The 17,853-nt window shown below is 34.9% G+C and overlaps 1 protein-coding gene and 1 long non-coding RNA gene across 5 annotated transcripts in view; one reads left to right on the top strand and one right to left on the bottom strand.

The window, feature by feature from the left end:
* lman1 (lectin, mannose-binding, 1) overlaps positions 1-17,853 on the bottom strand; it is a 65,242-nt gene that overhangs the window by 2,933 nt on the left and 44,456 nt on the right. Inside the window, exon 11 of the mRNA XM_039750494.1 lies at positions 15,697-15,850. Within this exon, the coding sequence (XP_039606428.1) occupies positions 15,697-15,850 (154 nt within the window). The remainder of the gene's footprint in view (positions 1-15,696; positions 15,851-17,853) is intronic.
* LOC120527268 lies at positions 6,284-10,022 on the top strand. 4 transcript variants are annotated; one of them, XR_005633307.1, is made up of 7 exons: positions 6,284-6,412; positions 7,407-7,488; positions 8,636-8,807; positions 9,220-9,271; positions 9,364-9,417; positions 9,803-9,863; positions 9,954-10,022. It is a non-coding gene; the product is annotated as an uncharacterized LOC120527268 (long non-coding RNA). The 4 variants fall into 4 exon arrangements; XR_005633308.1 differs by lacking the exon at positions 7,407-7,488 and having other exon boundaries at positions 6,287-6,412; XR_005633305.1 differs by lacking the exon at positions 6,284-6,412 and having other exon boundaries at positions 7,277-7,488.

A 17,853-nucleotide genomic window follows, 5' to 3' on the forward strand; every position in this document is an offset into this window, starting at 1 on the left:
CATGCCAAAAGTGTAGTGAATGCAATCACAGTTTGTTTGTCTTTCTCCACTTTAAACCCATCTGGAAGAACCCCAAACACAGCTGTTAATGGGTTAGGAGGGATTGTGAGACCAAGGCTGTCTGAAAAGTAATTAAACATTTTGGTCGAGAATGATGTTAATTTGGTGCAGGACAAATACATGTGACTCAGTGAGGCTGGGACTTGATTGCAGTGTTCGCAGGTTGGATCATGCCCTGGAAACATTTTGGAGAGTTTTAGTTGAGACAGATGTGCTCAATATATAATTGTGAGTTGTATAATTGTATGCTTTGCGCATATGGAGCTCGAGTGAATTCTCTGCATTGCTACTTTCCACTCCTCTTCTGATATATTAATTGAGCGATCTTTTTCCCAGTGTCCTCTTGGATCTTTGAAAGGGAGGGACTGTAAAATGATTTTATATATTGCAGAGATGGTGTCTGAGTCCTTGAAATTGAGCAATATTTTTTCCAGCATGGATGAGGGTGCAAGATGAGGAAAATCGGGAAGGTTCTGTTTAACAAAGTTCCTGATTTGAAGATAGTGAAAGAAATGTGCAGCTGGAATGTTAAATTTGGAATGTAATTGTTCATAGGATGCAAAGACGTTGTCTATATAAAGATCTCTAAGCAAGTTAATCCCAAATTTTTTCCAGATATTAAAAACTGCATATGTTCGCGAAGGTTGAAAGAGATGGTTCTCTTGCAGAGGTGCCACAGATAAAAGCTTCTCCATCTTAAAATGCTTTCTACATTGGTTCTATATTCTAAGTGAGTGAAGCACAATTGGGTTATTAGTATATTGCCGATAACTTGTGTTTATTGGGGCACAGAGCAGGGAATATAAAGTACTGCAGGATTTTACTTCTATTGCGGACCAAGCCTGTGTATGTTCTTCTATTTGTGTCCAGGTTCTTATCGCTTGTATATTTGTTGCCCAGTAGTAAAACTGCAAGTTAGGTAGAGCCATGCCACCTTCTGCCTTTTGTCTTTGTAGGGTCGCTCTTTTGATGCGTGGATGTTTTGAATTCCAAATAAATGAGGTTATTGTTGAATCTAATTGCTTAAAGAATGATTTATTAATGTATATTGGGATGTTTTGAAATAAAAAAAAGGAGTTTAGGATGAATATTCATCTTAACAGTGTTAATTCTTCCAACTAGTGTGAGATGAAGGGTTGACCATCTATGCAAGTCTTGCTTAATTTTTTCCATGCAGACGGTGAAATTTTGTTAATAAAGAGCTTTATGTTTACTTGTGATGTTTACCACTAGGTATTTAAACTGTTCGGCAATGATAAAAGGTGGGGTATCTAATCTAATGTTATATTCTAAATATTTTATCCACCACTTGTAGCGAAATATACAAACTACATGCATGAATAAATAGATCCAGAGATCTGTGAAGTACTTTCTTGATTAATTTAGATGGAATCATGCTATTTTTGTGAACAACTTTGAACATCATCTTAAATTTTATCCTTTTTAAAAAAAAAAAAAAAAATTGCCATTGCACAACTTAAAATAAAGACTACATGTCATATTGGGAAAAAGGGTTATAATAGGAGGTGGGGACATTTTAAAACACATCACCAATGCGGGGGATACAATTCCCATCAGGCAGCAGGAGTAAGCTGGGGATGAGGCAAGGTATTATCAGTTCGCACTAATTTCTGAACCATCCAAAGAGAAATCAAATCTAAGAGCACAGTTATGCACAGCATTTTCTTCTCAATTAATACGGATAACAATTTCATTCTCTCACAGGATTACGTTACTTTACCATGTTGAATTTCGAAAACACAGTTTTTCCTCCATTTATTTATAACCAGGCAATGCCAGGCATTTTGGCTAGTTACACAACAATAAATTTACCCTTAGCTGTATTAAACTATCTTCTCGAAAAGCCATGTCTTCATCTCATATTTGCTTGTTGTTATTACTGTTAAAACAGACCTTCTCAAAATTGTTTCTTTTTGGTACATTACAATATATATGAATAAACCCTTTACAACACTATGTAATTCTCATGAATATAGAATAAAGAGGCCTTGGCAAAAAAAAAAAAAAAAAAAGAGGGAGAGAGAAGAGAGTAGTATCGCACAACCCAAATTTTAGTTCTACTTTGGGATTGAAAATGTACGTACTCTAGAGCTATGGAAGCAAACAAACAGAAAATTAACGTGCACCTGCTTATTCAGCCTTGGACTGAAAATCTAGCATTAATTTCTCCCTAAATGTTCTTGCTCTTCACACCCATTAGCATTATTATCACCACTGAAGCTGAAGTCTGGTTATGGAACACTCACTAACACAATATTTGAATACTGAGCTATTAAAATTGCATTCTTAAAATACCATATTTACTTCCATCGTCCCTAAAGTACTCAATATTGAACATATGGGATATAGGTAAAGGTATTTGGAGTTTTGAGAATTGACAAAATATCTACATTCTCCTAACAATTTCCCCTCATATAAGACCTTTTCTTAACACTAGAATCCCTAAAGCCTACTCATAAAAAATACAAAAAAAAAAAAAACTCATATTCCAGGCCCATTTTAAATCCCGTCGCACCTCTCCATTAACGTATTTTGTTCTGTAAATTTGTCAATCAGCACAAGCAGCCTGCTGTCCCATCCCCTGCCTTGATGGAGCTCAACTCAAGCAAAAAGTTCTCCCAGCTGAAGCCAAAGCTCCTTATCTGTGTGTTAGGTCCCTGGAGTTGTATAGGGTAAATACTACAGTATACTGTTATTTGCAATACATGCATTTCATGTGTGTTCCGTGTCTACACTGATCTGGGTATGCATAGGATGAAAGGAAATGTGAGGCAAGAAATGCTGAAAACATACCTAAAGCAGAAACTTTTTCCATGTTATACTAATAATGATGAAGTGTATAATGTGTGAAGACTTTAGTCCAAATTTAAAATAAACACGTGCACTTTTATTCAAGAAAATAAAGAAAGGAAAAAAAGCATTTGATTTACATGTTGCTGTTAATGAGTTAAAAAAAACCCAAGCTCAAATGTCAATCGATGGGAGTTGATATGTATTCTTGAATGGTGCAGAGGTAAGAACTGCTGCCTTTATAAACCAAAGGTGCCGGGTTTGAGACCAGGCTCTCTGCATTTTGAGCAGTGAGCTGCTATTATTATTATTACTAAAATATAATAAAAACATATGTTTGATTTGAGTCTGTAACACCCGGTGTAAATGTTGGCTACTTGTAAAAGCGCTTTTTTTTTATTATTATTCAGCTTTATTCTCTCAGTGATGTTCACAACTTGACTCTCCCTCCCTGAGCTGATGGCATTTATCTCCATTCTTTTCACAAGAGCAGCGATGACCACAGTGGGTGCTGTGGCTGATACCTGCTCAGAACTATTTGTTGTACCAGCAATCAAAGATGCAATGTCCCGTGACCGCTATCAGACTGGACAAAGGCAGGACCGTAACAACAGACAGCTTCTTCACAGCACTTTCGCTGGCTAATAGACTGCTGCACCGCAACGCAACTGTGCTTGGCACTAGAAGTAAAATGGGACTTCCACTTGCAGCTAAAGTTACTTCAGTGTGCGAGCAATTCACCATGCTAGTGTTTAGATCTGGCAGTGTCATACTGATGATGTACGCACGCAAAAAGAAGAAGCCTTTGATTTCAGTCTGTAACAGCCGGTGTAAAGTTTTGCTACCTGTAAAAAACATCGCTGACGGGGTATAAGCAGACAGACAAACGCTGGTGAATCACGTCTTCATGCTATTTGTCATTCAGTTTTATTCTTGAATAAAAGCACACTTGTTTCGTTATACCTTTGCAAAAGAGTTTATTTTATATTCCAGTAACCACTTAAATAAGATCAAATCTGTCTCTGCCTCGCAGATGCATGTACACATTCATAAATGAAAACATTATTATTTGAAAACTGCTATGCCATGGAGTACAGGCAAGACAACTACAAAAAAAAAAAAAAAAATGTTCAAATGATAACTCAAGTTTAAATCACATAGCGTTTTCAAGTCCAGAAGAGGCCATTTCAGAGACAATGGCCTTTACAACATAATGACAATCCAGGGGTTCTTGTAGGCATCTCTGAATATTTTCCTCTCTTTGAAATCTTGTGCTTTCGACCACGCCCGGGTTTGTTTTTCACAGAATGGGACACTTTGTATTTTGCAATGATGTAATGTACAGCTGTTATACACACACAGAAAAATCTTGGAAAAGGCCATACAGCCATCCTACTTAAAGATGAGCAATTCTCCGAGTTCCATAGTTATTTTGTTGTTTTTTGGTCATGATGAAATTACTTTTTATAAAGAATGTTAAGCGTGATGCCTCTCAGTCTTGCCTTTAAGTACCACTACCCCTGTTCATTTCAGTTCATTTATTACAGTGTGGTGCTATTTGATTGAGTCAATCAAGTCATATGGGGTTCAGGTGTGTTTTGACACCAAAACATTTAATTTGACTATAAATGCTTAATGACAAATTCACATAGGGCTAATACTTTTGACCACCTCAATTTTCAATAAAGGAGCAATATATATTAGTTGGTTTTTAACTAAAAAATGTCCCAGTTGGAGGTTTTTACATTGTTGAATATTTTCCTTTGTAAAATTTTAAAAATGATGTTAAAATTGGACAAAAATGTAGGAAAATATCCCATTTCTTATAGGGGGCTAACTATTATGACCTTAACTATACTTAAATTTCTATACAAAACACAAAATATTTTTTTTCAATACTGTATATGACACAAGTCTGTCTTGACTTTGGACTACTAATCCAAACTGTGTTAAAAGGTGCTGCTTGTGAGAAAGGCTGTCATTTTAAGAATGTATCCTGTCAGACCATACTAAAATAAAAGTTTTGTTTATTTTACAGACAAAATAGAGATTACAATCCCTAATCCTCTAACAGTTCTATGGGAACACTACTGCTTAATTGCCTTTATCTATTGTGATACTGTGCACTCAAGTATTAGCACACACTCATATTTTGCTTGGGGTGAGGAATGATAACCTATCTAAAATAACTGAATAAGAAATGGATGTCCCGTTTAATATGCAATTAGAAAAAAAAATCACTTCAAAAGGAACAGCTCAATGGTTCTACAGAAACTGACAGTGACATAATAATGGAGAACAAAATTAATTGTACAAACTGAAAAATTGAAAAAACAGACTAGATAGTATAGTATCCCTGGCCGACTGTTTCATATTAAATAATTTTATCTTTATCTGAAATGTAGATGGTGAGGTATGATCCGATCTGACCCGAGTAAGTGTTGGCACTGTATGTCTTAGTGAGAAGTAGTGGTGCAACGGATCACTGTTGATCCGTGATCCGAACCGATTCCTGTCTACGGTTCGGTACGCACGTGATCCGAAGATCCGAAAAATAAAGTTCCACTGTATTGTGCGCGTGTCTGTCGCGCACTCTCTCAACCTCTCTTGCGCTAACTCGGCAGCTCTCGCGCACTGAACTGCAATTAAACTTCTCTCACGCACCATCTCAACCTCTCTGGTGCATTTTCGCTCGACTTTTGTCCGGTGTGTTGCTTTATACGTGTGGTCATGGCCAGCGGTAGCAGAGGCGCTCGCCAAACCTCCGGCATCATTTAAGTCTCATGTGTGGGAGCATTTTGGCTTCCCTGTTAAATATGTTGATGGGAAAAGGGTGGTGGATAAAAGCTCTGAAACTGGCAACACGTCGGGCATGGCCACTCATTTAAAACGACAACAACCTGATGTGACAGGACCCAAGACGATGGCTGCGCAACAACCAAAGATATCCGCGGCATTTAAGCAGCCCTTTGCTGCCCAATCAGACCGGGCTAAAGCTATTAGAAAAGCTATTGGGGTGTTTGTTGCTGCAGACATGAGGCCATATTCCGTTGTGCAAAACAAGGGGTTTAAACATATGATACATGGGCTTGAGCCACGCTAGGATTTTCCGTCGCGCACTCACTTCAGTGACAGTATCGTCCCAAGTATGTATGAGCAGGAAAAGTCAAAAGTTATGGCTGAACTGACCCAGGCATCTTCTGCGGCCCTAACTACAGACGGGTGGACCTCCAGGGCAACAGAAAGTTATGTGACCGTGACCGCTCATTACATCACAGCGGAGTGGGAGATACGAAGCTCAGTACTGGCACTTCAGTGCCTTTCGAGAGGGTGTTCTCAACAGCAGGGAGAAGCATCCACTTGCAGAGCCACAGCACCATACGTCACCGCAGTTTCAGACCCGCAGTTTTAGACCCGGAAGTGACGTTACTATTTCTAGGCAAGGCGAAAACAACGCCTCCATTTATCGAACACAAGTCTTAGTTTTTAGCACGAGCGCAGCATTTTTGAGCACGAACAAAATATGACAGAAAACAGCACGGTATTATTGTTGTTGTTGTTATTATTTTATTATTATTACTACTGTTATTCTTAATATAATTATAAACCTGTACATTTTGCAAAACGTTTTTCAGAACAGTTTGAAAAGTTAACTTTACGTTTACATGTATGTAATCTTTGGCTGGCGAGCTAATTGTTAATGACTGCAACACTGGTTACGGTGGTTTGCCTCGTAAAAACTGGAGAAATCGACACTTAATGTTGCATTGTCAGCAAAATACGATAAAAATGCATTTTGCTCAAAGTTCAGTCTATGTTCTTGATGAACGGAAAATTCCCAATACTTTAAGACGATATTTAACCTAAATTAAGATCTTTTAAGTTTCGTTTTGTTGTTTGTAATATATTTTATAAATTGTATTCATCCATCCATTCATTTCCTAACGAATGTTAACGTAGTGTTTATTTAACTTTTAATTATTTTCTTTTTGGGGGTGGGCGACTTTTTAATGAAAATGAAACAAACATATTCCTATTCGGTTAAGAAGTGAACATTAAGTCTTCAAATGAGAAAGTAATCTAGGTATAAGCTTCAAAATTCTACACCACTTTATAATAAATTATGTTTTCTTATTTAGCCAGTGAAGTAGTGTCAAATGATGTTGCTTTTAAGAAAGCTGAGAAATTAAAATCCTTTGCCCAAATTGAATGTTCAGAATTTGGTGCATTAGTTAACAAGTCTAAATCTTCCTTCATTTTCTTACTACATTTGTGAAAGATCTTTTTCTTTCTCTTTGGTAAGCCACATTTAAGTATTATAAATTAGTTTTTAAATCTTGGATGTGTACCTACATTATTTATATTGGCTAATAACCTCTTCTTAATGTAAAAAGAAATCTTTTAACTGTGATCTATCAAATTATAGACCAATTTTCTAATCTTTCTTGTATTTCTGAAATTTAGAGAAAGGTGTAGGTAAGTGGTTCTCTATATTTTTGCAAATAAAAGTAATCTCTTGTAACATTTTCACCCAGGTACTGCTTTAGTCAAAGTATTCAATGATTTGCACTCCACTGACGAAGGTTGCATTTTTAGGCCCATAGTATTACATCTACAGTAAGTGCCACATTTGATACTATAGACCATGATATTCATCTGATCAACTACATGAACCATCTCAGTGTTCTAAAATAGAGGTTTACCTGTTAGAAAGTAGATTCCTTGAAATTTTCATTTGTTGAATTCTAAAAACAGAAGTGCTAGTCATTGGTTGAAAGCTGCTAAAATGTCAGTCTGAATGTAACATGTCTGTTGATGGCACCCCTATCACTCACAATGCACTAATTCTAAACTTGGATATATCTACAATGAAAATGATGATCTTTCATTTGATACACATACTAAACATGTATCTAGAGTAGTCTTCATTTTACTTAAGAAATATTGCAAAACTTAGATTATGTTAGCATTCCATGATGCTGAATAACTTATCTGTGCTTTTATTACTTCTACATGGATCACTATAAGGCTTTGTGGCTGATAACAGACTTAATTTAGTTCAAAATACAGCGGCTGAAGAGCTTACAAGAGCCAGGAAATATGAACAGTATATATCACCCTGTTTTGCTTTCTTTACATTTTCTTTCTGCAAATTTTGTATTTTGTATTGAATTATTAGGTACTGGTGATCACATGTATCACTTTGCATAGTTAAGGATCTCAATATTTGAGTTACCTTTTAATTCCTTACAATCACTCTTACAGGAAGTGGAATATCTTGTTGTCTCTAGAATAAAAAAAGCTGTAGCTGGAAATAAAACAGTAGTTTGTAAAGCACACTGTTTTAGGAACAACCCTGCCAAAGTGGTTTGAGATTCTGACAGTCTGTCAGCCTTCAAATCTAGGATAAAAATATATTTGCTTAGTCAGTCCAATAAGTAAAATTTACAATGAATCTGCATTCCTATTTGTCCTTTGTCTTTTCTTTTTAAACTTGCTATGTTATTTTTAATTTGTGTAAAACAAAACAGACCATTTTTTATTTTGTTCAATTATAATCTGGTACTGACACCAAGATTTTTGTCTCCAGGTTTATGGCCTGGAAATAGTTAAAGCTGCTTTGTGACAATACTAATTGTAAAATGCACAAAATAATTCAAATTTGATTGCTTGATTAAAACAGTTATTTAGTATTGTGAGTGATTACTGTAGATACAGAATTTAAACTTGCTAAAGCTATCCTGCTTTTTTGTCATTTTTATAGAAACACATAACTATTCAATTGGGAGAGTCAGTACCACTGCTGACTCAATGCAACAGATGTTGCACCTTGTTCCATTGTCCTTTTTGTAGTGGTAATGTTTTTAAGCCCTCCAAACTGGAAAAATTAAAAAAGCATTTGAAGAGTCATTTCAAGAAGGCAGTTCTCCATGAAGGTAAATTCATTTGAGAGTTTATTTTAATGTATGTCCAGTACTGGTACATACTGTATACTTTTAACTCGGTATTCTACATTATAACAATTTATACTGTTACACATTTTAGGTTTTGCCATCCACAGATGTGGTTTAGACTGCAGACCATCACAGCATTATCACTGCCCCTACTGCCAGACTACAATATTTTATTTAATTCAAGTGTATATTATAAATATTTAAGTTATCCATCCATCCATCCATTTTCCAACCCGTATATGCAAAATGCCGTCATATTGATAACACATGCCTACTTTAAGAAGTTGTGCTTATATTCTGCTTACATCAAGATTTTCTTACTCTACCTAAATATCAGCACATATTGGATATTTACATTTGTATGTGTAAGACTTGTTTGTTTGTTTTGTTACAGTAACATGACAAAACGAATATCTTCAGGCACATGGATACTAATTAAAAACAAGGTTAGTTTATAGGAATGTCATTGAGAGGACTACAAGTAATGGACATTCTTTTGTAACTTGCAGTAGGTGATATGAATCCATTTCAATTTCAGAATCTTCCACAGCAGTTGGTTGGGTCAGTGGATTGTGGAGTATTCATGTTGATGGTGAGAAAATCAAAGAAACTTATTTTTTAGGTTGGGAATTCTTTAGAATCACTATAAATAAATTGCAATAAGTAGAGTGTGCACTGTACTGTATGCAAATAGATTAAATATTAATTTAAGATAATTCTTTTGTGTGCTCCACAGTATGCTCTGCACCTTGTCTTGGATGCCATTTGACTTCACAGCTGTAAGCTTTCACTTATGTCTCTGATTATTTGTTAATATCTGTTACTGGTTTTAATGTACTTTGTTTTTTCCATCTGCATGGCACTGTGATTTACCCTTGATCAGGAGGTGGTGGTGCTTCATTCTGTTGGAGAATTTTGCTGTTGAAAGGTATCTCCTCTCTCTCTCTCTCTGGCTAACGTGTGAATATTTCTTACAGGACAAAGGCGTTCACTAAAGGGGCACTGGAGAGTGTGAATGAGACCCAGAGCAGTGAGGAGGTATATACTGTATGTAATATCTAATATTATTTAAATAGGCATGTAGAAATACATGTTTTGTTTAATTCTCTTTGTGGTCTTTATCTAAAGGAACCACTAATAAAAAGGGACCTCCACACTGCAGTAAAATGGTTGCACCAACATAGACAGTTGTTCAGAGGTGCGTGTCTGAGCCCCATTTTCTGGAGATGGAGGAGGACCAAAGCCGAGCTCTCCAGGACATCATCGATACAGTTGAAACTGAAGATTTAATTTTGGCAAAAGAACCCTTTATATTTATTTTTCAGTTTAGGGATGATATGGAACTTTTCACTCAAAAATGTCGGGATAAAATGAAACTTAAAGTAAACTGCATATTTAATGAATCAGTATAATTATTGTCTGTTGCTACATTGATTGTTACTTGTATTTTATTGTGCATTAATACTCTGTTGATTTCAGTTTATAATACTTTGATTTTTCTGTTTTCCTTTGATGGTGGGTAGTTTTTGAAAATAAACAATTTAACTGCAAGTCTTTTTTTGGGTCTATTGCTCATTTAAAGCCCACTTAGTGCTATCTAAAGGCTCCTTTAAAATATTTTTTAAAAATAGTTCATCACAGAACAAACACGAAAATTAGTAAAAATGTCTCCTTTTGGAGATAATGTAGTGTTTTTGAGGGTTTCCTTGGAGGACAGAACATTATTTTGGTACAGCAGTGAAAGATTTGAGGTCTTGGACATTATGAAGATGCTGATGTGCAATAATGTAATATTGTGGTTTTCTAAGTCACTAACACATTACTGAAGTACACTCAATGGTAGTTTTAGATAGCCTCACACTTCAGTCCTTCACAAATACAGTAGTTTACAAACCTCATATTTTAATTTCTCTTTGAGAAGCATGAAAGAATTGTGTTGAATCTCAATTTATGATTACATTTTTCTCACGTATGTACTATTGGGACTTTTTTTTTAAATCAGAAGGTCACTTTAGTTTAACAAGCAATGTAAATAACCTGTTTACTCTCAGATCACATTCTATGTGTTTATCAAGCAGAATTTAATATTTTCATTTTCTACACAATACTGTAATAACTGTACAGCAGTGAGAAACACAAACACACTCACTATGCATACACACTACAGGTACCATCATTGGTTCCTCTGTGGATTGGACTGTTGAATCGACACAATGGCTGTACATGCTGGGGTCTTTGGCACATGTCATCCCAGTAGCATGTGAGGTGTCACCAATGGTTTACTCTGCTCCTCAAGATGGCTCTGTCTTCTCCCTGTTCCAGCCTCGGTTCAAGGTTGCCCAGATGACAAAAGTATTTTTATGAGATGTTCAATACGTTGAAAAATTGTCTGTGGCCAGCATCCAGCGTAATGTTTTGTCTAAATTCTCCACTCCTCTTTTGTAGAATTAGCGTCCATTATCATTTCTGGCCATGGAATCTCCTCTCTCTGTGCAGGTCACATTGTGCACCAAGGATGTGTCATTTGTTTATACAAACGTGAAGGTCTTCACTGGCCTATTCTGTGTGGCCAGCAGTTGAGATGGGAGCTCTGGCTTATTTTTCCTTATTGAGCTAAGCATTGTTACCTTCATCTTGAGGAGCTCCTGTCCCAGTTTGTGTAAAAGTAAAAGTTATTGCATATGGCGTTGTGGCCATGCAGCTTATGTCATGTCCAGGGTAAGCCTCATGCCTTAATTTCTCACAGGAGTTCCTCCATCTGACTTCCCCTTGTTAATGAAATGACATCCTCTGTGCTTCCCTTGAGCAAGTTATTTGTAGCTTTGGACTGGCTTATCATTTTTATGCAGATGATGTTTAGATCTGTTTCAATGTTAAAAGTGACACTTCATCACAGCCTTCTCAGCTCACAATTTGCTTCAGTGAAATTAAATTAAAATTAAAACCTGAACAGAGCAAAACTTTAAAATTAAATTGCAACATAACTTATCTCCTGCAAAGCGGCACTAAAGTGCAACTTAAGAAAACAAGCTCCTCTTCAGCCATTCTGGGTGATGGTCTCATCAGACCTTCTTTTACTGCAAAGAATCTCGTGTCACTTTGATTCCTCCTTTTCTTATTTCAGCCATGTAAGCCACATTAAGAAACTACCACCTGTGTCACATTTCTTATGTTTGCTCATTCCCGTCCTTTTCTAATGGTGAAAATCTTGTCCCTGCTGTTATCACATCCAGCATTGATTATTGTAAGTCACTACTGGCAGGTGCCACTTCTAATCTTACTGTATATCACAGCTCCAGCTGATTCAAAACTCAACTGCAAGAGTCCTGACAGGGACTGGCAACGCGAGCACATCACAGCCATCCTGCAGCTTCACTGCTCCCTGTGTCTTACAGGATTGAATATCAAATTCTGTTCTTGACCTGCCCACTGAGGTCCTCTCATTCTGTGCCCCCCACTAACCTGCACTCTGTGGGTGACAGCAGGGCCTTCAGCTGTATATAGCGCCCTGACTGTAGAATGACCTCCCAAAATTAATGACATCAGCCGACTCCATTCATTTGTTTTTAACTCATTCGTTTAGGAAGACATTAAACATTCTGCCCTTTCAGTTTACCCCCTCTATCTGTCCAAGTACTCGGGGTTTGCCTTATCACAAATTATGTTATTTGTTCAAAAATTTGTTGTAGTATTATATGTTGTATATTAGTCTGGATTATTGTTTTTATTCTATTTGAATGTTTTGTATATCCTGTATTTATCTTTATTTAGTGGAGATATTTGTAGCCAATGTTATATAGGTCTTGTTGTTCTTTCTGAATTTTGGGCATAGGAAGGGTGCTATATAAATACATTAGGGTTATTAATAATATTTTTTTGGTGGCTTATAATAATAAGTGATAAAAACTAGAGAAGTTCAATGTAAGGCAATTAATATATAGCATAATTCAGTGTATAACGTATTGCCGTTTTCTTCACATACATGTTTAAAAATATTAGATTGGCTAAAATGTTTATTCTTTAAAAATGTAATCACTTTTATTATTAACGTTTTACTAAAATCTAACGTGGTGCAAACATTGTAATTATACTGTATATTTCGTTTCATGAATGTAAACGAAAACTATTTTCAAATAACACAGATCTTAACGATTTTAATTTTGTCGACATGTTAAAGAGACCTGCCGAAACCTTCCAAAAGTTATCTTCCGATTCTCCGTTCTCAAACTGCGGTGACGTCAGTTCTGACTTGAGAAGACTTACTTGCCGAGACCTGCCGAAACCTTCCGAAAGTAATGTTACGAAGTCAGTCCTGAAACGTCACTTCCGGGTCTACAACTGCGGGTCTACAACTGCAGGTCTGAAACTGCGGTGACGTATGGTGCTGTGGCTCTGCAAGTGGATGATATTGGACAGCAGGGGACATAGTTACAGCAAAGAGATCTACACTTTCCCCAGAAAATGTAGACATCCTCATGTTTTTGAAAAAAAAATTGAAATTATAAGCTCAGGTCTGCTTTGCTTTCTTTCTTTCTTCTTTTTTGATGATGTGGACATAAGCTAGTTTTTATTTCTCTCTCCATGTTCAAAGTAAGAAGCAATGATGCCTTAAATTGCATTTAAAGTTGTTTTTTTATTGTGTCCACATTAAAGGAAATAGTTATCATGCCCTATATTGCACCTTAATTCGTATTTATATAATTGAGTGGAATGAGTCTTGAGTTAAATGTTTTTTAATGGGCAAAAAATACTTAACTAAATAAATGGAGAGTTAAATTTGTCGTCTTTTTTTTTTTTGCTGATCCGATCCGTGAGTTTTTTGATCCGTTGCACCACTAGTGAGAAGTCATTTATTTGAGGTAATACAATCCTTAAAATCAAGAAAACATTTAAATCTCAGCTGCTTAGAAATTACTCCACTTAAAGCTGTATATTACTCAAATGGGGGACCCAAAACAGACATTTTTAAATATTGACTGCGACATTGTGTGCACACGTAATTGATACTATGCTGACTAATCAATCACTAAACTTGAAAAAAGGCACATATATTCATATATAAAGGCTGTACAGTGCATAATATGCTTCACTCAAAAAAGATGGACATTACAACAAAGATACCCTGGGAAAATATTATATCATGATGCTAGAATTTTTGCTTTTGTTAACAACCTTTTGATATCACAGGGAATATAGAAATTCCATTAATTGGCTTTTTATTAAAGCACTTCCATTACTGAAGTGAACAATATTTTGCTTTTTTTGTAATACAATGATCAGCACCAGTCGAACAAAAATGGGGGATCATAATCTTAGGAGATATCAGCATAGGAATCATAAAGAATGATTCATAATGAACTACTTGATTTATATTAGTAGGTTTACATTCTAAATTTATTCTTTGACATCTTCTCTACAGTAACAACAAAAATACTGCTGAAAACAATTACTAAACATAAAAATTCAAACATTATTATATAAGTACTGCTGAATCAGTAAATGGCAAGATAATTCAGCATACTTCCATTTAAAAAACTCTTTAAACACTTTAAATCTGTTTTTGAAACAACCCATCTGTTAGGTTTGCTTGATATTTTTACCCAGCTAATTACCAAAGAGTAAAACTTAATGGATGAGTCATTAATTAATATATATATATATACTGTATTTATATTTATATATATATGAATGAAGGTTTCTATTATAAAAGTAACAATTTTGTATGCTGGTTCAAATTGGTTCTATACATATTTCTTTACAGCTGAACACTGGAATCAGCCAGACAAAAGTAAAAGTATCCATGATTAAGAAAGACAGAATGCTGTTCTAGCTATGTGGCACTTGATGCATAACCAAAAAGATCCTGTGTCATCTTTTTACAGAAAAGAAAAAAAAAACAAACACCTTAAGTCTGAGCATTATGTGAATGCAAATGTTTTATTTATACACAGGTGTAAACCCAGCATATTTATAAATAAAGCAGCATTTACAGCTTAACCAGAAATGCACCTTGCAGCACAACATAAGAACCAGTTCCATGCAATTTTGAAATTTGGGCAGTACCGCAGTAAAAATATTCAGTATGTAATATACTGGAGATAATTGAAGCCCACTGATGACAGCAATACAGTTCTCAAGTGAACTGTGACATAAAGTAAGTGCAATCATGGCAGATATTAAAAACTAATAAAATCCTTAATTAGCCTGTTAATTCTGAATAATTAAAAAGACAACTGGAAATAAATCTGGTATATCTGACACTGGGAAGCCAACAGAAGAATGACAAAAAGTAGCATTCTAAAAAGAATAATCAAGATTTAGTTAAGGAAGAATTGGAATATACTGCAAAAGATGCTTGAGAGTAAAACTGGGATTGATTACTTGTTCCGTTTCACTGTTGTAATCAAACAGATGTTTAGGAATTGTGACTAGTAATGTTATTAAAAGGATACAGCAAGAACTTAAACAGCATAAGAGTTAAGACAACAAATGCTGGAGAGAATGAAGCAGTACTTGTGCAAATTCATGTTTTTAATTACAATTTGTGGACAAAAATTAAGTGTTTTAGAAGGAGGATGTGAAGATGGGCTAAGTCTATAATCAAATGGCAGCTTAACCTAAATGAGAAGGCTTGTTTGAAGTGCTGATCTACAACACATGTTTTGACTGTTCCTGGAAATGACTTGACCCACTTTACCTGCAGCATTATCTCCAACACATACCCATAATTACATCATCATTTTTTAATAGGCCTACTTTCAAATACAGCAGTATATGGACTCCTTGACTATATATAGAGAAATTCATAAAACAGCATCTGTATTAAAGCCTCTTTGAGCTATAAAACATGCTAAAAAATAAAATTGCTTACCACACTTTGCTGTACTAAATGGTCCACACTCCTCTTCACCATATGAAGATGTTCTTTTAGGTCACTGAAGTGCTGCATGGTTTCATACGTTCCAGCAGGATTAGCTTGGTTATGAATTGCACCTACTTGCCTTAGGGACTCTGACAAACTGTTCCTAAAATAAATTTGTATGCACAATAAATATCTATGCATATATATATGATCTACAATTAATTGATTTTTTTAATGATTTTCATTTGCAATAAAATCTCACCACAATTTATCCAAAAAGTATATTAGAAAGGCACAAAAGTATTTCTGAAAATAAACAAAAACACCATTTTTTATAATGTGTTGTGTGGAATAAAATTCTTAAGTAAAACTTGTTTTATCAATTTGTAAAGGCACATTTAACACAGTTCATTGGGCAACAATATTTTACAAATGTAGCAATGTACTTAAAACATTTTTATATTTTTAATGTTTTTGCGTTGATAGGAAATGCAACTCATATAAAGTAAATTTACCAGAAACAGGAGTTTCTAAAGCTTAAGCTAATACTTGGGGTAGTTTCCTCTCACCCCACATAGCACTCCTTGATACAATGCCAGGCACCAGATGAACTTGTCGAAGTGAGGAACCAGTTCATTTTTGGGTTTATCCAGTCTTATTTCATGTTTGGTTAACTTTTGTTTTAGTAACTATTTGACATACACAATTTCTTAAAATATTTACTTTTGAAAAATGTTTTGAACATTAAGTGTGTTGATACTGGAGCTATGGCTACTATCCAACAACTTTTGTTTCAAACATTTGTGATACATTTATCATTAGAGAAGACTGTCCTCAGCATTACTATAGATGTAATTTTATACTCTGAATTTAACAAAGTCAACATAAGTACAAATTATAATACATGTTACAAGTCATGTACTCACAGGAAATCCAAAGAACCACCAATAGACCAAATCCAAACTGTACAAGTATAATGTTAACCACAAAGAGTAGTAACAATTGAAGTGGAGATTTAAATCAAACGTAGACAAATACTAAAAATGTCATTATAACAGAAAAAACCATGTGAGTATAGCTCTGTTAAAATGTGCTTGTAAACCTCATGGTTAATTACATGATATTTATTACTGTTAAATACAGTATATACTGTTCAAACAGAAGAAAACTTTAATGACAACTGCACAAAACCACCCAAATACAGTCCATTTTCACTATAACAATGTTGCATTAATCTTCAGTGTTATAACTAGTTTATCATTTACCAATATGGTAAGCAATATCGGATGAATTGTGAAATTCAGTGCTAGAACACTTTCATTTCATGCTAATAAATGATTTCAATGTCTTCATAAAATAATAATTTAGTGCCATTTTGGCATCAATTTGCCACCTTTCAGAATCTCAAATTACAGTTCTTTAATCTCCTTTTGATCATTGTACTCTCTAAGCAGAATGACTTGAACTACGGATCAAGCATTCTTTACACATCACAGAGAATAAAAATGTTAGCTTACTCTGCGGTAAAATGGGCATGGCTATTAAATTAATCTTTTCTCAGGACACATGCTTTTTCTGTAAATATTTTTAATAAGTCTTTACTGTGTGATGTCTCTTTCCAGTTTTAAAGAGGATTACAGAGAGACATTTCTCATGTGGCTTTTAATCCTTGCCCCACTAATAATGTAAAGGCACAATTATGATTTTGATCAGTGAACTACTGTCTTTTTTAATCTGTACAAAATTTGAGTTTAGTTTACACTCTAAACTTGAGCTAACATCTTGCGGTCTTTTATTTTGTACTTTTATGTAAACATTTATCTGGATTTACATATGAAAAAAAATATTCTTGAGTTGTAGAGAAAATAAGAATAGCTTATTATTGCAAGTATAGAATGGATTATACATCGTTGAAAATATACTAATTTATTTACCAGTTCATTTTGCCATTGAATCTAGCAAAGAAGGAAAAACAGCCAAAGACAATCCAATGCTGAAAATAAAGGATTTTGTTTTTTAGAAATAAGCTCTGAACATTTTAAATCAAGAACTAAAAACATATATTTTTTTAAATTAATGATTTACACAATCAGAAGGATTTAACTTTCTCACTTTACAGATTAATTTTTAAGCAAAAAAACATTAGCATGTAGGCATGAGTAAACA

This window comes from Polypterus senegalus, chromosome 4, assembly GCF_016835505.1.
Source record: "Polypterus senegalus isolate Bchr_013 chromosome 4, ASM1683550v1, whole genome shotgun sequence".
NCBI lineage: Eukaryota > Metazoa > Chordata > Cladistia > Polypteriformes > Polypteridae > Polypterus > Polypterus senegalus.